Source organism: Notolepis coatsorum (genome assembly GCF_963971535.1).
Source record: "Notolepis coatsorum genome assembly, chromosome: 9".
Classification (NCBI taxonomy): domain Eukaryota; kingdom Metazoa; phylum Chordata; class Actinopteri; order Aulopiformes; family Paralepididae; genus Notolepis; species Notolepis coatsorum.
In genome coordinates this window covers 120234509-120257365 of record NC_140173.1, presented here as the reverse complement: position 1 = coordinate 120257365, position 22857 = coordinate 120234509, and the positions used below count along the sequence as shown (strand labels likewise).

The 22857-nt window shown below is 43.9% G+C and overlaps 1 protein-coding gene across 1 annotated transcript; it reads right to left on the bottom strand.

The window, feature by feature from the left end:
* Positions 1–5230: 5230 nt before the first annotated feature.
* On the bottom strand, positions 5231–9519 carry LOC311234398 (otoraplin-like). Its single transcript, XM_084321572.1, has 4 exons — positions 9333–9519; positions 9011–9150; positions 6569–6679; positions 5231–6364 (listed from the first exon to the last, which is right to left on the bottom strand). The coding sequence occupies exons 1-4, from the start codon at positions 9514–9516 to the stop codon at positions 6341–6343; spliced, it is 459 nt and encodes a 152-aa protein (XP_084177698.1). The 5' UTR covers positions 9517–9519; the 3' UTR covers positions 5231–6340.
* Positions 9520–22857: the final 13338 nt, after the last annotated feature.

Genomic DNA, 22857 nt, shown 5'->3' with positions numbered 1-22857 from the left:
ATGACCTCAACCTGCAGGGAGATGCAGGAGGAGCGCTCCGTGCTCCAGCCTCATTTCCCCCTGCCCGATGTTGCCGGTGGAGTCAGACGGCCGCTGCGTCGTCGAGGTTCCTCCGCCGTGGCCGCCGCTGCTACCACCGCCACTGCTGGATCTTCGGCGAAGAAGGCCAGGAGGAGAGAGGGCGCCTCCGCCACTGCAGCCGGCCCATCTAAGCCCGGAGGTGACGGTAGGGATCGTCGAGACCAGCCGCCGATCGTTTACCGTCCCTCCGGGGCTCCCCGGGGTGGCAAATCCTGAGCGGCTCGTGGCAGGCGTCGCTAAGTTAATGACTTTTTCCCTCTGTGGTCCCCCCCTGTTCCCTTCCCGGCCCTACTATGATTTTGTTGAAAAATAAAGAGTCCCTTCTAAGGAGGGACTGTATTTTTTGTTAACAAACTGTGTGTTTATTCACCAAACATATGATGGGGATGCAACGTGTGAATCTTTCGCTAGTATGGGTTTGATAGGAGGGCTAGACGTTACATTCATGTTAGAGCTTAAGCAAGGCCTGCAGCCTACACTCGGTTGAAAAAGGGTTTTTTCTGCCTCGACCTGAATCTTCACATAAAGGTAGAGGTTGGTTGTGTGCTCTGTTGCTTAAACAGTGATATTGAGCTGCAACACTATTGTGTTGGTTTGCAGTAATGCTCGTATGAAAACGTACCGCAGCTCAGCCGCTCTCTCTCTCTATCAGATTTTTCTGTGTCTTACAACATAGATACGGGTGTCGGGTTCACACACACACAACTTGTCCTTGCTATAAACCCTGTTCACAGATGTGTCTGTGACTAGCGTGCATTGAATTAGCTTGCGCTAATCATTAGCATTGCTACTGAAGGTATCATGTGGCTGTTGTTGTTGTCATATGCAAGGGTTGGGCTTGTGAGGGGGTACCGGATAAACCCCTCCTTCCCTCTTCTGATTGGTCAGGGGGTTATTGGACTCTCTTTTCATTCGGTCAGGGCCAAGCTGTTAGGCAGCTTGGCACGGGGGGGGGGAAGGGTTTCCCAGACTCCGCACCTATCACAGGCGGTTTCCCCCCGTCATAGCAAACGTCACTAGGCACATTTCTATTGGACGACGGCTTCCGTGAGTTTAGACCCGTATGTAGGGTCTGTTGTTGTCAAGTTGTCGGGACAGAGCGTAGGAACTTACTGTTCTACTACGCTCGATATACGTGTAACTTGAGACGGTTGGTCACATGACTCAATGTTACCGTGACTTTTCAATCTATGGCTCACGTGGGAAGTCTCTCTGAGGAGTTCCGTCTCTCCTCTGTGGTAGGGTGGCGGGATGTAAAAATGTAAACAATTTTTACCCTCGGCTGCGTCACGTGGGATTCATGTCAGTCGGTGTTTCTTTCTTTTTTAATAATAAAAAGAGTGGAGAATATGAAGCATGACAAACTTCTTGTCGTTCTCCCAGGCGACTTGAAGGACCAATGTTGGTGTCTGGTTAGACTATCCATTGATGTGTTTGGGTCTCGACGCATACATAGTGCTGGCTCGGGGTGTTTCTGTTCAGAATCATGCAGGAGGCTAGTACGCCTTGGTTGTTCGTTATTAAAACAGCGTTTTTATAGGACAACTGGGATGGGGGATTTTTTCCTCTTCCGAGAGCCTGTTACTGGGTCTCGATGGATTCCCGTTCATATCTGGGGGATGTTAACGGAATAGATCAGAACATAGGTAGAGGGGTCTCACGCCCTTGGGGTGGGCCACTGAGCGCGGTATAAATGGGACCGTCTGGGTGGCGCCCTCTTTTCATGTTTTAGATCGACACGCATACCTGCCCCCTCTCCTGGAGTGGGCATGTCGGCGTGGTTAGGGCACGGGACTGGTTCTGGTCGCGCTGGTCCAGGTCAGTTAACCCGTTGTCCGCCGGGGATGCAGATCTGCTGTTCTGGTACCCTGAGGGACTTGTGCTTTTTTCGGGGGGAAAAATGCCGGGTCGGCCCGGGTGTCACAGGGTTAGGCGTTATGGAGACCCTTGTTGGGTACACGTTGTACCTGGCACTATTATAAGGGGCTGGTTCTCCTTTCTTTCGCTCCTCTCTCACGCATGGCGAAGAGGGGGCTGTTGGGGTGGTCTTCTGGACCTCCTCTGGCATCCCTGTGTGCTTCCCGGGCCGCCGGGCCCGGTCCGAAGTAATGTTTCGTTGAAACCGTAGGCCTGGGATAACCCTTTTTGGAAACTGAAACACTTGTACTGCGGTATAGCTGGTGTGTTTTGGAGTTTTTTCTTGGGGGTTATAGGAACACCCACCGTCTGTGTACAGAGAGGGTGGTTGATTCCCTGGTGTGTTGGAGCAGAGTCAACTCCCGGGTTACCCGGTTGAGTGTGCCCCTGCACGTTCATGACGTCTGCCAATCGTGTCAGCCTTCTCTGCGTCAACCCCTCTGGGTGGGTTTTTTTTGATGGAGGCTTTGTCATGGTGCGCAACAATGCCAGCATACGCCCCTTCCGCCGGGGTGCTGTTTTCAGTTGACCCCTTTGGCGCCTGTCTCGTCCACAGTGCTCCAGGCTCGGGTCTACAGCATGTTGCCTGGTTTTTCCCTGGTGCGCTGCCTGCTTCCGTTGGTTAACCTTTTGAGTGCTTACGGCCATGCTGACTGCCTGTGTTGCAGGGTCAGTGTGCCAGGCGGCGTACTAATGGGGGGAAAGGGCCCGCTCTTGGAGGGGCCCTGTCCGAATATGCTGGTGATGTGGGGGGGCGGTGTCACTAAGTGACCGCCTGGTGGGGTCTTGATGCCTGGCGTCATTGACCTCTCCGGGCCCCCTTTTTCCAGGGGATCCAGTCCCTTCGGTGGGTCTGGGTCTTCCTTCGCGCTCCGCTGCTACGGCCTTGCCACGGGGTTGAGTTTGCTCTTGACCCCGTGATTTTGGGGGCAGTAACGAGGGTTGTTCCTTCCGTTCATTCCCTGGTGGCATGCGGGTTGTGCGTGTGCGTAGTCGTGGGGTCAAGCCACGGTCTGCTCACCCTGTGCGTTGAGTTGCTTGAGTTCCTCTTCGCATGGTCGGATCCGTCTCCCTCCCGTCCTCCAATAGGGAGGGTATCCCTCCATTAGGGAGGGTTGGGGGGGCTCGGTCCTCCCCGGTCTGATGTGAGCGTCACCAGAATTCATAGAACTTGGTTATATACATAACCTTACGTTATATCTCATACTAGCAATCGCGTCTCGCTCTGCCTTCTGAGATATCATTATCTCCAGCACCTATTGTGCCCGTGGAAACTAAATGATGCACCCACCTGCACGTGACCACGCCACTCCCATGTGTGCCTCTACAATAGGCAGGAAGTGGTCACGCTTACACCCTTCCTCATTATTTTCCTCCGCGGAAGCAGCTCATATGCACTTCAACCAGGTGGAACTTTGTTATGAAGCGTAGGGAGAAATTAGGCAATGTTGGGCTTTTCACCATGCAGACTTCACCTGCGGTCTTCCCTATGGGACAGGAGGACCCACGAGCGGAGACATCAGTAGCCATGGAGGGCTGGAGGGAACCAGGGCCTAGTGGAACTGGGTTGGGTGCTACACATTGAGATGCATACATGGGACCCTACTTCTGTACCCCTCCCAAATTACAATCCATATGGGGATTATGTTTAGCAAGCTATGGGTGCCCTAAAATGAGAGGTAATTCGGGGGAGTCAATAAGGAAAAATTTAACTATTTCAAAATGTGTGCCAATGCACAACTTAATGTGACCCGTAGTTTCCTCCACTTTCCCGGAACCCAAAGGATAACCATCCAACACAGTGATGTCAAGGGGAACAGGTACAGTAGGGAAAATAAAGGTATGTGAAGATTACGGGCCAGGGTCAAATCAATGAAACAACCAGCCGCTCCCGAGTCCTTGAAAGGAGGCTGTATTTATTTCTACCTAAGGAAAATTCGACTGATACAAATGTGCGATTATCGCTTGCTGTGGGGATATGATTCCGCCTCGGCAGAACCTCCCCAAGTTCTGACCAGTTCACTTGCTTCCCTGGACCGGTCTTCCCTGCATTGTGGGGCACCTGTGAAGGTAGTGACCTGTCTCTCCACAATACAAACAAGCCCCACTGCGCATCCGCTTCTCTCTCTCTGCTCGAGAGAGCCGTGAACGTCCCAACTGCATGGGCTCGTCACTTCCAGGAGAGACGCAGAGCAATTAGGTGACTTCCTGAGAGCCGGTAAACTCCACTCCCGATGTGGAGCGAGTGAGAATGCACTTTCTCTCTCGGTTGCATTCACGGATTCTGCTATCTATCTTAATAGCCAACGAAATTAACCCCTCAAGTGTGTCGGGAACGTCCCGAGAGGATAATTTATCTTTGACTCTCTCTGACAAGACATGGGTAAAAGTTGCCATCAGGGCCTTCCTATTCCACCCTGATTCAGTGGCTAGGGTACGGAATCGAATAGAGAATTCTGCCACACTGACTGAGCCCTGATGTAAACCCATCAGACACTTAGCCCGTATCTTGGCCACTTACATCATGGTCAGAAACTGTCTTCATCTCCGCTATGAAAAGATTTGCATCGGCACAGGCCGGAGTCTGCCTATCCCACATGGCTGTAGCTGAACAGGGATACGTCTGTGTGCTGTGTGTATACTGTACGTCTGTGTGTATACTGTACATCTGTGTGTATATTGTATGTCTGTGTATACTGTATGTGTGTGTGTACTGTACGTCTGTGTGTATACTGTACGTCTGTTGTAAATATGTGAATCACAATGGACTTTTCATTTTATATAATTTTCTTGATTGGTTTTGTTAATACACACAGTATTACTATGTTATACCATTATCCTTATTAACGCAGTATATTTTCAGTTGAAAACTATAAATGCATGTTGTCCACTCAAGTGGACATGTTGAAATATCTTTGAAAAAATATAATAAAAAGACAAATGTAAGTTAAAATCTTGTCTTTCATGCCCCAAGAGCAATGAAAACACATGGCGAAAAGATCCTGACTGAGGTTGTCATGATTCATGCATGAAAGGGGTAATACTGTGCTGATTACTTGATTACTTATGGACATATGGATAGCTCTGGATCATTTCATAAATATTTATTGCCATGCTACAGTGTTCTTTTTTGGGAAAAAGGAGGCTCAGATGGCCACAGAATACAACAATGAAACAAAAAGAGTGTCCTTTGTATAATACAATTACATTTTTATTCAAATAAGTACACACAAATAACTCAACAGTTTTACAGATTGTGGTACATCTTCACAGGGAATATGAAAGCAGGTAATATCAACCACAGGGTTGTTTCCTCAGGCTGAAATGCATGAATGTTCGTGTTTTCTTTTCTGCACTCTCCTATGGGGAGAGTACATTAGTCGAGGCTCTGGTCGCCATTGCACCAGATGGAATATTACCACACTTCAGCATCCCACTTCTGCCACAAACCTCTCTGATTTTTTGTTTTGTTTATTTAAACGGATCCCCATTAGCTGACGCCTTAGCGGCAGCTAGTCTTCCTGGTGTCCAACAACATACATACACAAGATAACATACACCGATAGAACATAAGAAAGCATATACCACAAAGAAAATGTATCATAGAATAGAGGAAAAAACATGTATCATAGAATAAAAATAAATGTAAAACAGGAGATGAAAAACAAGAGATAAAATCCAGTTACAACCAAATAAAACAACAAAAAGCAGGGTGTGCATGTATTCAAGCTGTGCTGTATCATGAATTGAAAATGTGATGATCTCACACTGTGCCCATCAAAGCCAAACCTGCCATGCACACCTTCTCTGACGTCCTTCACACTCAATACACACAGTGAGGGTTCACTCACACTGGTTTGCACAATTAGTACTACCATGTGTTAAGGAGATGACGTGTGTGTGTGTGTGTGTGTGTGTGTGTGTGTGTGTGTGTGTGTGTGTGTGTGTGTGTGTGTGTGTGTGTGTGTGTGTGTGTGTGTGTGTGTGTGTGTGTGTGTGTGTGTGTGTGTGTGTGTGTGTGTGTGCGTGTGTGTACATGTGACAAAGAGGTCTAGCTACAAATACATTAGTCCTTCAAACTTTTATGTTTGTTCTCTTAAACATGAATCAACATTGTGGGTTGACACAAAAATTACCCTATTAAGAACAAGTGTACTTTTTTAACGAGTGTACCAAAGTAAAATTACATTTAAATCTAACAAGGTAGTAGTGGTGTTATTGACAGTAATGATACAATATAGCAACTGTAACATAGTGGTTGGATAACTATGACTTATCTAAAAGAAGCTAAGACTTAATATAAGAAGGTATGGCTTCGGTCTGCATCACATGTTCCTCAAATTCAACCACAGTGGAAGTCCATGTTCTGCAAGAAAGACACAATATGAACTGTCAAAACAACAGAGATCAAATCAGAAACTATCCACCTCTTTGTAGACCACCATCTATTAGTACGACAAATTCAATAAAAAAATCAAATAAGGTACAAAATACAGAGGGAAGATAAGTGATGTTCACAGAGTTTTTTTAGGGGAGACAACTTTGTAATTTGTGCCTACACAGTACTCACAGTTGTGGGGATCTGAACTGTATCCTCCTTAAATGTGTGTGTCTCCTTCACCATAGTGGCCGGGAAGTAACCAATGATGCCCATCTGGTCCACGTAGCGCTCACTGTAAACCTGCCAATGAAAAGAACAGGGAGACATCAACAGAGAGCACATGTACCTATCTACCTATATACATAGGTAAACCTGCCAATGAAAAGAACAGGGATAAATCATCAGAGAGCAGATGTACCTATCTACCTATATACCAGTGGAGGTTATTGCATGACAACTAGTGAGGCAGTACTTCACTAGTAATATACAGACAAATATATATATATATTATTAATATACATCTATATATATATATTTTTTTATTATTATTATTATTATACTTTTTTTTTTGTATGTTTTCCTCTGTGAACAATACCAGTGAATTTGAACAAAAACAATGCCGGTGAATTTTTTTTTCTTCAAGAATGTCCAAGTGACAGCTCTGAGCTCTCTGACTGGACTGCAGTAATGGCCAGCTGTCAATCACTAAAATAGTTGCACGGGTTGGGCTTACGAATATAATTATCCAATCAAAATAGGCTATTTGAGTTTAAAAAAGGCGGGTAGTGAGACGGAGCGCACTTGATTGATTGGCGTTCACGTCGTACCACATTGTGTTGACAGCCTTGAAATCCAATCAGAGAATGGTGCCAGCTAATGATACGGAACTGCAGCTACTCTATTGACTGTGGCGTCAATAGCCATCTAATGTTCTAGATTTTTCTGTCATCATCTCACCACTGAGACTGACTATGTGCAATTTGCCTTGAAAGAGACTGACATCGAGAATAAGATCTTTATTCAATTGTTCATGAACTTATTGTGCATCGTTTGATGATATATATCTTTTTTTTTTTATCTCAGTTGAAGTAGTGTAATTGACGTGAACATGCCGTCTTGGACTCTGTAAGCTAAGTTGTTGTAGCTAACGTGAGCTAATAGCTAAGTCATCGAAACGTTCACCCAGAGGAAGAAGAAGAAGAGGAAGATGGGATAGGTGCCCACAGCTTTGATGAGTGCACTGCTTTGGCAATCGCTTGGGTGACTGTCTGAGTGACCACCTGTCGGAGTCGGAGTCCCGAAAATGGAACGTGTGTCACGCATCAACAGAACAATGTTTAGTGGATTTCGACAGCATCCTCACGCAAATGAAGGATCAATTAGATCACAAAAGACTGCTGTTTGTTGCATTGCCTGATTTGCAACTGTTTGCAAGCAGACGAGGTCATTGAACGTTTCATCAGAAAATATCGAAGGATGGATTTAATTTACAAGTGATCAGATGGGAGGGACACTATTTCCTCGTAAAGAAGTACATCAAATGGTGAGTGGATTTTAAATATATATATATATTGGGCCGCTGCGTCCAGTGTGTCAGTGACGTGTGTGTGGCTGAAATGCGTGCGTTTACTTTCGAATTACCCACGTAATTGTCCTTGTGTTACATAAAACCCATCTGTGGCCTCGTGCAGAGGAAGGTGGTAAATACATGTTAGATATTCCAATGTACAGTTTTGCTAGCATGTACCATTGACTCAGAATGGTCTGTTTTATTAAAATCGTCACAGCAGTATAGTTTGTTTATACTTCAGAAGTATGATATTTAAACATGGTCCCCAAAATGAATGGAAGCGAATGAGGAGCCTGACACCTGGGAGGAATGGGGGTGTTGCAGCCTTGGGGATGTTTTAAAAATATAATTTAATATATAATATTATATAATAATTTGTGCTTCACCAAGAAATTTGGTCAGCAGCCGCCACTGCTATATACATAGGTAAACATGCCAATGAACAGAACAGGGAGATGTCAACAGAGAGCAGATTCTTGTGCTTTAGCACAGGCAGAATTGGCACATATGTGTGTCCCCTTCAAATGTCCATGTGAATTGTTAGCAGTTCAAGCACTTGAATTTCAGACACAGAAAACTATAAGATACAACTATCTTAACTAACTATCGTTCTTGATATTATGTTTGGTATGGACAATCCTTATGAAAAGGTGTTGTAGTAGTAGTTTGATTGTCATTTCAGTTTTACCATGGTAAAAATACAAATACAAATAACTTACCATGGTACTGCCATAGTCAAATGTATATATCATGTATCATGGTACCACTTTTGTACTTGGTACTATGGTATAATTCAATTGAATACATGATACAGATAATAGTTTGGTATTTCCATCATTTATTAGTCACTACCATCATCATAGTGACCAAAAAAATGTATTTTGGAAATACAATGATGGTAAGGGAAAAAGCTCATCTTATGTGACATTGTTATCGTATATCTCACTATACTGTAGGTTATCGGATCTTGACCACCTGCTTCTCTTGGATTTGGCCAAGTTGTCATGACACACAATGCTCAAACATTAGGGGATCTTGTTGCATGTCAACAATGCACATACACTTCCAGACCAAAAGACTCCACTGCCCTCCTCTGGTGCGAGTTTAGAATACACATAGACCATCTGTCCCTTTTTGATGTTGATGAATCTGCAATCGGGAGCCGTGAAGTCATCCAAAGCTGTGGCCATTGAGAGGGCATCTGACAAAGCATAGAAAACGATAGAACAAGATTCAAGAGATTAGAGGCCGACATACATGTTCTTCACAGTAGATCCTACGCTGGGCATGCACTCCACTTCTCAGTAATGATCTTTACTGCTGCGTGAACTGTAAACACACAGACTCCATCATGCCGCTCCTCCTTGTTGGTGTTTGACTTACATGAACACTCCTCATCTGCACAGAGTTTGTTGTCTGCTAGTTTGTCCATGAAGACACCAGTGCTTGAGGCTTGGTACAGGAATCCCACACACAGGAGAATAGCCAGTAAACAATTCATCCTGGAAAAAAGAACAGGAACCGAAGCAATGTCTTTGCTGTGAGTGTAAATGAGGAATGCATGCATGAAGTTACACAGGGCTGTAAAATTCTCCACAAACGTTTCTCAGCCAGGACAAAGTGGGCAGAGCCCCTACATCACAGGCACTCTGTCCAATCAGAGTTAAGCTCCACTAACTCCCCACATGGGAGTTGGCAGTATGCTGTCTCAGTCTCCTTGCACAGAAAAACAAAAGTCACAGTGTATCCTTTGGTGGCTTGATCTTTGTAACGTTCATGAACACTTGTAGTGGGTAAGTTGGACAGAGATAATAAACTATGCAAAGTCTAAACTCAACTAGGGCCTACTGTCCACAGTCTCATATTTTACTAGAAAGGTGGGCTCAGTAGAGTGCAAATCTCCACCAGGCGGCAGCGATCCATTTATTTTCTAGTAGCCTACTGTATATGTTGGGTAGTTAAGTGTAGAGGGCGGGGAAAACATAGACCAATGCAGTGGCGGCCGGTCCAATCCACTTTTGGGTGGGCGCACGTGGTAGGGGGAGGGGGGGGGGGTGAAGACATTCCTAGATTTTTTTGTCAAATAATTTTTGCAATAGTCACTTTTGGTGAGTTGTTCTACATTTAGGTTAAACATTAATGAACAAAGGGGCAGCTACAGTATGTAAATTGTAAAGCTATTTTTTTTTTTTTATTCCAGTCGATCATAATGTAATGATCATGAATCGTGAATCAATGCGTACTGCGTGTGTGTGAGAGAGAGAGAGAGAGAGAGAGAGAGAGAGAGAGAGAGAGAGCGAGAGAGAGAGAGAGAAAGAAAGAGAGAGATATATCGCAGCCACTCGCAGACCTCATATATCAGACCTCACTGCACGCCTTGTGTATGTGACAAATAAACCTCTTGAATCTTGACTTGCCATATTCAATCAGTTTCAGTAACTACAGAACAGTACATATTGTTAGATTCACTTGTTGTTTGGAACGAACCTCGAGCCGTCGCGTTAACCCTTCGAAAAGCTTTTGTGGTCCGGGCTTGATAAAGTGTGTGTCCATATAAATCCAAATCCAACACTGTCAGTAATGTACAGTATCTCGTGCTGATCTCTCCAACTCCTGAGAATACACTTCTTATATCTTATTACCGAACCACGAGCCTAGCTAAGCTAACGCACTGAATCGAAATTAAAATACTACTGGACTGGCTCCTCCTCGCATTCTTTTCTGTCTGATGACGTGACGAGTACAGTGGCGCAGAGCTTGCTTCGAGTGCTAGAAAACGCGCCCCGATACATCATATTTGAACGCCCTGATAGGCGAAATGTATTTGCTTGATTTATTTACATTGGCTGCGACGATACAGTGGTTTACAACAAAACTGGTTCCTACAGGTTGGCTTTATAAATGAATTTGTGCCATGATTTACTTATTATTGTTATTTGTAACTTAGTATCAAATCAACTGGCCCTATGAACATAAATGTTACTTCACTCTCTAGTAGGCTGGTTGTAGTTTCATTATTGAACAAACAGTTAAACAACCAAAGAACAACTGTACATAAAGTCATACAACTATTGATAATAACAATAGCAATAATAATAACAACAACAATAATAATAATAATAATAATAATAATAATAATAATAATAATAATAATAATAATAATAATAATAATAATAATAATAATAATAATAATAATAATAATAATAATAATAATGTATTATTGTTATTAATATTATTATTATTATTATTATTATTATTATTATTATTATTATTATAATAATGCAATAAATTATTAATTGGTAAAATAGTTATTTCAGCAGCTGTACATTCTGAGTTTAAAATATTACCATCTGTAATTATCTGGATTTGTGTTAATTATGCCTGCAGAAATATGCCCAAAAAAGAAAGATATCAGAAAAGGAAGGAGAAGGAGTGCCAGGAAGCAGCTAAGGGTAGCAGGTCTATGAATGCATGGCTAAAACCAACACCTGAGAGAGTGGATGAGGCTGTAGACTAGAGGAACCTGAAAGAGAGGAGGAGGATGTAGAAGGACCTGGGCCAAGTCCTTCTACATCCTCCTCCTCTCTCCCAGGCCCACTTGGGAGAAAAAGGATGAAGAAGGAAGCTGTAGAAGAACCTGAGAGAGAGGAAGAGGCTGTAGGAGGACCTGAGAGAGAGGATGCTCCTGACACAGAAGCCTTAGAAATCCCCATAAATGTTGAGGAGAAAGAGGCCAAAGGAAGGGAAACGGATGATACTATAAAAGAAGACATAACGTCAGTGTCCAATTGCAGCCACTCTTATTGTCTGGGACCAAATACGGCCACGCCCCACTCCCAGTAAAAAGTGGGAATCTCTAGAATGGGTTTGGGGCGACGCTGTATACGGAAGTGGCTCTCAAGGTGACGATTAGACAACACTTTCTGTTGTCAGTAGATGGCAGCATTGGTTTAAAATTAAAAGGTGAAAATGTTGAAAACTACAACACTGCATTTCCCAAGAGAGTTAGCACAGGTCGCAGGTCACTGGGATCATGGGATGTGTCTATATTCTTCGACGTGATCTGAACAGCGGTAAACTATTACTGCGATCTCGGTATAGCGACCGTGAATGGTAAACTAATTATCTTAACAGAAGTGCGCTGGTAGCGTTACTGTTGTCTAAAGGGGGACATATGGTACAATTTAAGATTCTAATGATAATCAGCATATAAAGGACAACATAGAGAATCGTTAATTTGTAAGAAACCTCAATGAAAACGGCGCAGGGTGCTATTGTTGTGAAAATGTGATAGAATCCTATAAAAATGTGGACGCATTTGGTTTACGTTCCGTTAGATGAGGGTGAAGTTGAGGGAGCTACAAGTAATGTAGAACAAGAGGTCCTATCGAAAATTGTTTCTCTTTTAAAATTGCAGCTGAATTGCATGTCTTCCAATTCCTAAACCTCATTATTATGATACATCTGAATAAGCTCATTTTGGAAACAGGTGACACAAAAGATAACCAAGAAAACAAACATACTTGTATATCACTGGCTGCGTTTACATGGACAGTTTATTCCCCTTTTCATTCGGAATTAACGTTAAATCCTATTTAAAGTTATCATGTAAACATCTGAAAATACTTAATTCCGAATGAAAATGGCCATTCCGAAATAAAATCCATTCCGATGTAAGTGGCCGGTTTATTCCGTTTATCATTCCGAATTAAAGCTTTTTCTGTCCATGTAAACGCTTTTTCGGAATTAGTTCCCCCCGGTCTTTCTGCGCATGATCGCGCATAGGCTACAGTACACATAGATGATCGCGAACAGGGGCACATATTGTTCCATAGCATACGCCTTCAGTTGATCATGACAAATCCTCTCTTACCTTGACGATTAAAAAGCCTCCATAATTTAGTAAATAAAGCTGTAGCCAGCCAGCTAGTATTGATGCTATACAAAATGCTATCCACAAAATAGCTACATAGCTAACCAACTAAATACAATGGTATCCTGAGGTAACGTTAGATACAACGTTTGCTAGTCGAAATGACTGGACACACACAGGGACAAGTTAAACATCAATCAATTAATTTATTCCAACAGGTAGTTTGAGCTGCATGTGAGCCGCGGTCTTTCTCTCCTCTCCTTTGGAAACGAATGATGATACGTAACGTTAGCTAGAAAAAGCACAGAACCGGCCGGCAAAAGTCAAGCTGCTAGCAACAGACACTATAATACTTCCGTCGGGGGATTTCAAAATAAAAGAGCGACGTCTAAAAGCACCGTAAATAGGTTTATTTTGTACATTATCTAACGTTAACACGAACCTAAACTAACTTTAGATTAGTTTAGGTTCGTGTAACGTTAGATATTGTAAAGAATAAACGTATTTACGGTGCTTTTAGACGTCGCTTTTATTTTGAAACCCCCCGCCCGGAAGTAAAAATAATGCTTATTTGTCTGCTTGTTATCAATGGGTTGCTACATACGGGGTACAATGTTACATAGGCTGTGCGTCGATGTTGCAGAAGCATAAAGGCCTGCAACACCTTTGCTTTGTCGATGTTGTGGTGCAGTTGCTTTGAAGTTGCTGTAGCATTTAGAGGCCTTTAACGTTAGCAGAATAGACACACCGAGAGTCTGGTTAATGTTGTTTGGTACGCTAGCACAGTAGCTGAGAATACCGGTCGCAGCTGGTTTGTTTACTTCTGGTAAACGTAATGACGTTAACATCCTGTTTACGTTTACCCAATCAGAAGCCTTCCCAACCCCAAACCTTACGATGACTCGAAAACTCCCGATTAGACAGTGACTTTCATGTAAACACCTTGTCGGAATTAAGATTTGACATGTAAACTCGCATGATTTTTTTTTACATCCGAATGATTTGATTCCGAAGTTATAATTCGGAATTAAAAGTCACCATGTAACCGCAGCCACTCACAGCTACAGAATACACAGCTAAGCTATCTATGGCTACTTTGTTTATTATTAGGCCTACATGTATTTTCAATTTTACATGGGCTTAATTGCAGGCAGGCTACATAATATTGTGTTACTGTATTAAAGGGACACTATGTAGTTTTGGTGACATCTAGTGGTGAAACTGAATGTACCATAGACTTGTATTAACCCCAAAAATCGGGCTTGCGCGCATAATTGGTGCCCTGTAGCCTGCCTGGCCAATGTGCAATCGATAGGAAACAAATTGGACGACATCAGAGCAAGGATCCAATTCCAGAGGGACATTCGGGATTGTAACGTCCTCTGTTTCACAGAAACTTGGCTGAGTCCAGATGTCCCGAATCATGCAATAGAACCGGCAGACCACTTCTTCGTTCTACGAAAAGACCGGACGGCATTAGAGTCACTAAAGAAGAAAGGAGGCGGCATTGCCTTCATGATAAACAAGGAGTGGTGCGATTTAGGCAACACAAAGGAAATGTCTAACCACTGCTCCCCAGACCTGGAGTTTATCACGATAAAATGTCGACCCTTCTTCCTCCCAAGAGAGTTAACGTCCATCATCCTCATCGGAGTGTACATTCCACCACACGCGAACACTGAGGTCGCACTTTCAAAACTTCACGACGAGGTAAACAAACTCCAGGCAGCTAACGTTGACGCGGCCATTTTGGTCTTGGGGGATTTCAACAGCGCGCGTCTTAAAAAGGTGCTGCCGAATTTCTATCAGCATGTGACCTGTCCCACCAGAGGCGAGAACATATTAGACCATGTATACTCGCAATTTAAGAATGGGTACAAGTCACAGGCTCTTAGTCCATTCGGTAAAAGCGATCACGCCGCAATTTTTCTTTTGCCTAAGTACAAACAGTGTCTCAAGCGAACGCCGGTGGTCTCGCGAGAGGTTAAGCGTTGGACCGTGACGTCAGTAGAGTCACTCCAAGCAGTGCTGGGAAGCACAGAATGGAGTGTACTCCGTGATAACACAGCCAATATTAACGAATACACCGAAACGGTGATTGACTATGTCTGTACTCAGGTAGAAGTAATAATCCCCACCACCAAAATTAATATCTACCCAAACCAAAAGCCCTGGGTAGACAAATCCGTCCGTGAGGCTCTGAAAGTGCGCACATCAGCATACAACACCGGGCTGGTGACAGGCAACATGGAAGAACACAAGATGGCAAGATACAACGTCAGGAGAGCAGTAATAGAGGCAAAACGGCGTTACAGGGATAAAGTTGAACTTCAGTTTGAACAGGCTGACTCTAGAGGCATGTGGCAGGGCCTCAGAACAATGACAGACTACAAAGGAACCCCCCTCAAACTGAACAGTGACATCTCCTTAGCAAATGATCTCAACTCCTTCTATGCGAGGTTTGAGGCTGTGAATAACAACACCAGCCTACAAACCACGGCAATGGGGGGGGGGGGGTCTGCTGATGGAGACTCAGTGTTCAGGGTAACAGAGCATGAGGTGAGACGGATCTTTAAAAAAGTGGATATCAGGAAGGCAGCAGGACCGGACGGCATCCCCGGCCGCGTCCTAAAAGTCTGTGCCGACCAACTGGCCCCGGTATTCACTGACATCTTCAACCTGTCCTTGGAACAGGCCGTCATCCCCACCTGTCTGAAGAAGTCCACCATCATCCCTGTACCCAAAAAATCTACGCCCGCTTGCCTCAACGACTACCGCCCTGTAGCCCTCACCTCCATAGCCATGAAGTGCTTTGAGAAGCTAGTGAAGGGCTACATCTGTTCCTCCCTCCCCATCAACCTGGACCCTCTGCAATTTGCATATCGCCCCAACAGGTCCACGGAGGACGCCATAGCCCATGTGCTGCACACAGCAGCATCACATCTGGACAAGAGGAAGGGGAACTATGTGAGAATGCTGTTCATCGACTACAGCTCAGCATTCAATACCATAGTCCCCTCCAAACTCATAGCCAAGCTCAGGGACCTGGGCTTGAACTATGACCTGTGCCAGTGGGTCCTGGACTTCCTGACGGGCAGACCCCAGGTGGTAAGAGCCGGCAACTGCACCTCCTCATCCATCACGCTCAACATAGGGGCCCCCCAGGGCTGTGTTCTGAGCCCCCTCCTCTACTCCCTGTACACACATGACTGCGTAGCACAGCGGAACAACAACACCATCATCAAATTTGCTGATGACACAGTAGTGGTGGGCCTGATCTCTGCCAACGACGAAAGGGCCTACCTGGAAGAGGTAGAGAACCTGTCACAGTGGTGTCAGGAGAACTGCCTCTCCCTGAACGTCAGCAAAACAAAAGAGATGATTGTGGACTTCAGGAGGTCGGGGGTCAAGGACTACAGCCCCCTCAGCATCGACGGGGCACCAGTTGAGAGAGTGAACAGTTTCAAGTACCTCGGAGCCCACATATCCGAGGACTTGACATGGACCACACACATTGACAGTGTTGTGAAGAAGGCACGACAACGCCTCTACTTCCTCAGGCGCCTAAGGAAGTTCCAAGTCAGTCAGAAGATCCTTAGGAACTTCTACTCATGTACAATAGAGAGCATCCTGACCGGCAACATCACCTCCTGGTTTGGGAATAGCACTGCACAAGACCGTAGCAGACTACAAAGAGTGACACGTTCAGCCGAACGCACAATTAGAGGGGGGCTTCCCACCCTCCAGAACATTTACAACAAGCGGTGCAAGGGGAAGGCTAAGAGAATTATTAAGGACTCGAGCCACCCGAACAACTGCCTCTTTGAACTGCTGCCGTCAGGCAAGCGTTACCGGAGTCTTATGGCGAGCACAGAAAGACTCAGAAGGAGCTTCTATCCCCAGGCCATCAGGCTGCTAAACGAACAATAATCGCTAAACGAACAATAATCACTATGCAACAACCATCAAATACACACAGCACACACACCCACACGCACACACACACTCACTCAAACAAACAACACACTGCAGCACCCACTCTCCACACTTTAGATCACACAAACACACTTACACTTTATATTTATTGATAAAGGATTTGCACTACAACTCGTACACCTACTGTGAATTGTACCTAAACTGCACCTCATCCATTTATGCCTTGCACTATATAGTATTGTATATTAGTACACTGCACAGTATTGTATATTGTATGGTAACTACGTCTACGAACATTGTACATATGTCTAAACTGAACACTGTGACCTCCTTTTTTTCTTCTAATTTTTACTATGTTTTTATTTCATACTTATCTTGTCATGCACAGTCTCTGGAGCGCAACAGTAAGAAGCATTTTGTACAAAAGTATTCTGTACTTCTGTATGACAACTATTAAAGAAACTTGAAACTTGAACTTTTCTCCATTTGGGCACCTGCCCCTCTAAAGTCCTGTGCACGTCCCTGGCTGATATCATCAACATAGTCACACGTACCACAAGGGACAGCCTTCTTCTCCATCTCATTGATGGACTTGAGTGGAGGTACCTGCTGAAGTACTTGAATGGAGTCTCAACAAAGTCAGGGGGAGGGTGCTGGTACTCAGGCATGGCTGCATTGTCCGGGTCAACCTTCTTCCAGGTGGTTACCCTGGCTGCAGGCTTCCTCTTCCCCCAGGTGGTTACCCTGGCTGCAGGCTTCCTCTTCCTCCAGGTGGTTACCCTGGCTGCAGGCTTCCTCTTCCCCCAGGTGGTTACCCTGGCTGCAGGCTTCCTCTTCCTCCAGGTGGTTACCCTGGCTGCAGGCTTCCTCTGCTGCAGGCTTCCTCTTCCTCCAGGTGGTTACCCTGGCTGCAGGCTTCCTCTTCCTCCAGGTGGTTACCCTGGCTGCAGGCTTCCTCTTCCTCCAGGTGGTTACCCTGGCTGCAGGCTTCCTCTTCCTCCAGGTGGTTACCCTGGCTGCAGGCTTCCTCTTCCTACAGGTGGTTACCCTGGCTGCAGGCTTCCTCTTCCCCCAGGTGGTTACCCTGGCTGCAGGCTTCCTCTTCCCCCAGGTGGTTACCCTGGCTGCAGGCTTCCTCTTCCTCCAGGTGGTTACCCTGGCTGCAGGCTTCCTCTTCCCCCAGGTGGTTACCCTGGCTGCAGGCTTCCTCTTCCTCCAGGTGGTTACCCTGGCTGCAGGCTTCCTCTTCCTCCAGGTGGTTACCCTGGCTGCAGGCTTCCTCTTCCTACAAGTGGTTACCCTGGCTGCAGGCTTCCTCTTCCTACAGGTGGTTACCCTGGCTGCAGGCTTCCTCTTCTTGCTGGGCCTCTTGGCTTGTGGTAATGGCTGGTCTTCGTTGTCATCGTCGTCATCAGTGTCATCCTCCTCAAGCACCTCCACTGCAGGCCGCACGCATGTCCTCTTGGGAGAGGGACCCATGTCACTCAGGGGGTGGGTGGGGTGTAGTCATGTCCTCTTGGGAGAGGGCCCCATGTCACTCAGGGCCCAGGGGGTGGGTGGGGTGTAGTAATGTCCTCTTGGGAGAGGGACCCATGTCACTCAGGGGGGGAGTAGGTGCACAAAATCAATTCTGGAAGAACACTGAAGTTTGAAATGCCCCAGGCCACTGCTGATTGGTCAGATGCCATTGTTTGACGTTCTGTGATGTAGCCACGTTTCCCCTGATTGGCTGAGAGAAATTCATGTTGTTCTCCAACCTCACAGAGAGGCAAGGGGGCGGAATGAGGCATGTCCACTTAAGTTGACAAATATGGTTCCCTGCCCGATAAAGGGTTAAACATTACATTATTACACTATTTGCACACTATTAAATATTACACTATGACACTACTATTAAACATTACACTATTACACACTATTAACCATTGAACTATTACACTATTACACACTATTAAATATTACACTATTACACACTTGTAGGAGCTCAAATGTGTATTTAGTCTGTGTTGTTTATTTGTTTTAGTTACACTCACTTCTGGTAATTAGCACCTGGGTGTAGTGTCACTTTATTTTACCTGGTCAATGGTCACTTGCACAGCAAGTTTAGGAAACAAAGAGTGTTAGTAGGGCTCCGATATTTCCTTTTGTCTGTTGTCTTCGTCATGTCATATCACATCACATCAGATTATTTATAATTTAGTGTTAGTGCTTGTCAGTCTATTTTTGTTTCCATCAATAAACACCATAGACGCATCTTGACATCATGATGCATTTGTTTTTAACATGTCACAATCAAGAGCCAACTTAGCCTCTTAGTGGCATTTTATTTGATAGCAGTCGCTACAACACTATTAACCTACAGATGCAGCTCTCAGGACTCTGAGCTGTGCTCTGCTACTGTGGTAATCATGCACATTAAGCTGGTAGTGCTGTTAACGAGACGTTAACCATACTGCGGCCTTGCAGTTCGATTTTAAGAGCTGTATCTGTATTACATACTCATAGTCACACTATTACACTATCACACTATAACACACCATTACACTATTACACTACACTAGTACACTATCACACTACACTATTACACACCATTACACTATCACACTATTACACTACACTATTACACACTAATAAAATATCACACTATTACACTATACTATTATACACTATCACACTACACTATTACACAGTACTACACTATCACAGTAGGCTACTATTACACTATCACACTATTACACTATAACACACCATTATAGTGTGTAATAGTGTGAGGAGCTAGCCAAGATGAGGAGCATGTTTGGCCAGTCCTTCATGCCAGTAGCTATCAGGCTCCACAACTGTGGGCTTGGACTGCTGCCAATAGTTGGAGAACTAATGGCCTGAGAACTGTTAGGACTATCTCACTCTTTATTACTAAACACTGCACACAGTGCACGGACTCTGGTGCAGTGTGCTACCACAATATATACAATGTATACTACATTATTATTATTCCACTACTTATTATTAGTTCCAATACTATTACTATTCTACTCTATTACCATCATCATTATTTATATTATTATATGTTCTGCCTGTACCTCCCCGCCCCCATGCTGCTATGACACCTGAACTTCCCCAATGGGATTAATAAAGGAACACTTGACTACGGTACGGTACCCATCACCCAATGAATAAGTGCCATATTATAAGTGAACACAAGAGGGCATAGTTGTTTAATACAGGCTTTCTGACATTCAGAACGTTTGTTAGAGTAATATGGCCATTAGACTATTCTATAGTGTTAATTCTGAAGCAGAAATAAAATAGCATATGCCTTTATCCCCATAAAACATTTACCAATACATTCTCTGTAAGTATGAGCTTAGTTATTTGCATGGCTTTGAGTGAGAGTTAATGTTCACAAATATTGACTGGGATGTCTTAGAAACAACAGGAATAATAGGATAATTATTCAACCGTAGCCTATTACCTAGCTCTTTTTCTTCTTCTTCTTCTTCTTCTTCTACTTCTTCTTCTTCTTCTTCTTCTTCTTCTTCTTCTTCTTCTTCTTCTTCTTCTTCTTCTTCTTCTTCTTCTTCTTCTTCTTCTTCTTCTTCTTCTTCTTCTTAGTGTGGGTGACTATTGCAATCTATACTATTTATTTATTATTCCGCAGATTTTTGTCCGCTAACTCCTCACAGAGCTTTCGCACCACATACACGTGTAAGGTATCAAAACGACCGGCTTGGTCCAACTCGAGTTGCTATTACTCTTTGGAAAGTTTCACTGCACCGTTTGGCTACAAATCGACTTTAAACAGGAAATGTCTGCCCATAGGGAATTAATGGCGGAATGTAATTAACTAGAGTGTAGAAGCTGCATTTTTTTGTTTTACCTTCACCTTTTTTAAATTGTGACAGTGATCTCAATTTTGGACGTAGATATAAAAGCAACACATCAAAACGATGACACGACTGTGCCCTCGCTCACAAAAGAAAAAAATTGGAATTGGACATTTCTATCTCAACTTATGAGCATTTCTTTGAAAGTCATGCTCCACATACACACGAATGGGGTTTGCACTCTAGCAGAATCTGTGATTTTACTGTTTCTTCCCTTGTTTTTTTTCCCATCGCCACCCAGGCCACAATTGTCGACGGAATTACACAATATCGCACATAACCCTTCACATAACCCTTCAAATGCTTATATTAAGATGACTAAGCTTCATCTCTTATCGTTTTGCTTTAATCATCGTGAGAGTGAAGGACGCCTCAGCCCTCATTGAAATACATTGGGTCCATAGTCTGCCGTCAGTTAGGATTCGAATCAATTAAGGGTAGCAGGTGTGCATGACTCAGAGGGAGCTGTCAATCAACTCAGTACTGCTGACCTAGCAATGACCTCTCAGGGTACTAACCGTGTCTCTACTTTTCGTAGCTCCATTTCTGCAGACCCCTCTCTGATTGGTTGAGCTCCATTTCTGCAGACCCCTCTCTGATTGGTTGAGCGAAGCCCCTCTCTGATTGGTTGAGCGAAGCCCCTCTCTGATTGGTTTAGCTCATCACGCGGTAAAAGGCGGATGTAATGTTATCATATCAAGAAGATAAAAAGAAATGTACTACCAGATTCGCGTATAACGTTATTTCGCGTGACTTCGCGGTTTATTCATAACGTTATGCACATTTCACAACACAGCCAGCTGTCAGAAACTGTACATTGTAACGTTATATAACATTATATTATTATAACACGTTATGTTATTTCGCGGTTTATTCACATAACGTTATTCCACGTGACAAGTTCAACACAGCCCAGCTGTCAGAAACTGTTTTGATCACTGTTTAGTGTTTACACTCCCCACTTACTGTAACTGTACCATGCCCATGACGCACTCCCCACTTACTGTAACTGTACCATGTTCTACATATAACCTCATCTCATGCACCTTGTTGTGTATCCTGTTTATTTTTCCTCATTATTATATTCAGAGTTAATTATATTGTTTACACTGTCTTTCTTCAATTATAACCCTGCCCATTTGATGTTCCCAAATCATATTCAGAAAGTATCACAGAGACTTCTATTGACCGAGGAATTAGTTATTATTAGTAAGACACAACATTTCCGTAGCAATCCGAGGTGACATTGACCACCAGACTCTTACTCTTAAGGCATTAACTGGGTTAATTAATATAAATGTTATATTGTAACTGTCTAGTTACACATTGGTTCCGAAACAAGTATGTTCCAGGCTGCAATTAAAACTTTGAATCTGAGAGAGCTCTGGTCAGCGAAGCCGGCGATGCGAGCGATTATTATTGGTTTTTAATGACAAACCAATTACATAATCCAACATATGTGTAAAGGCACACACAACATATTCCAGTTAACGGTATATTTTTTAAATTATTCGTTATGGCGTAATCAATACTTCCATGCGTATAAATTGCGTTCGCGACCTCCATGTTTTAGAGTATTCATCAGAAAACTCGGATCCGGGATTCGGCTCCCATCCGTCGGCCAAGAACTGTGGGTTTTCAGCCTCTCTCTCTGGAGCTTAACAGAGTTTCGAAGCTAGAGGAGCTTGTCGCGGCTCATGAGCATGCGCGCGCTCGGCCAATCAGAGAGGGGTCTGCAGAAATGGGCTCAACCAATCAGAGAGGGGTCTGCAGAAATGGAGCTACGAAAAGTAGAGACTCGTACTAACCCTTGATGCCCCCTTTTTGTATCTTTTGAACCGTTTGTCCTAGAGCAGGGGTGGGCAATTATTTTTCCCGGGGGGCCGAATGAGCAACTGAAAATATGTTGGAGGGCTGGGCCAAAATTCCAAACTCAATTATGCATAATATACATTTTATTTCTATATAAAAAGCAGTAAATGGCATTGTTTTGACCCCTGGTAAGAGTGTATGTTATTATTTGGCAATTAAAAGGTGAGGTTAGCTTTCAAAAATATAATTTATTCAAATAGAATTTATTTCCAAAATGATAAACAAAATGTGAAACATTAATAACAAAGGGCATGTATGAAAAAGTGCTATACAAATAAAGTTATTATTTTGAGTTTCATATACTATTGAAACAAGGATTTTCTTAGCTTTCTAAAGACATCAC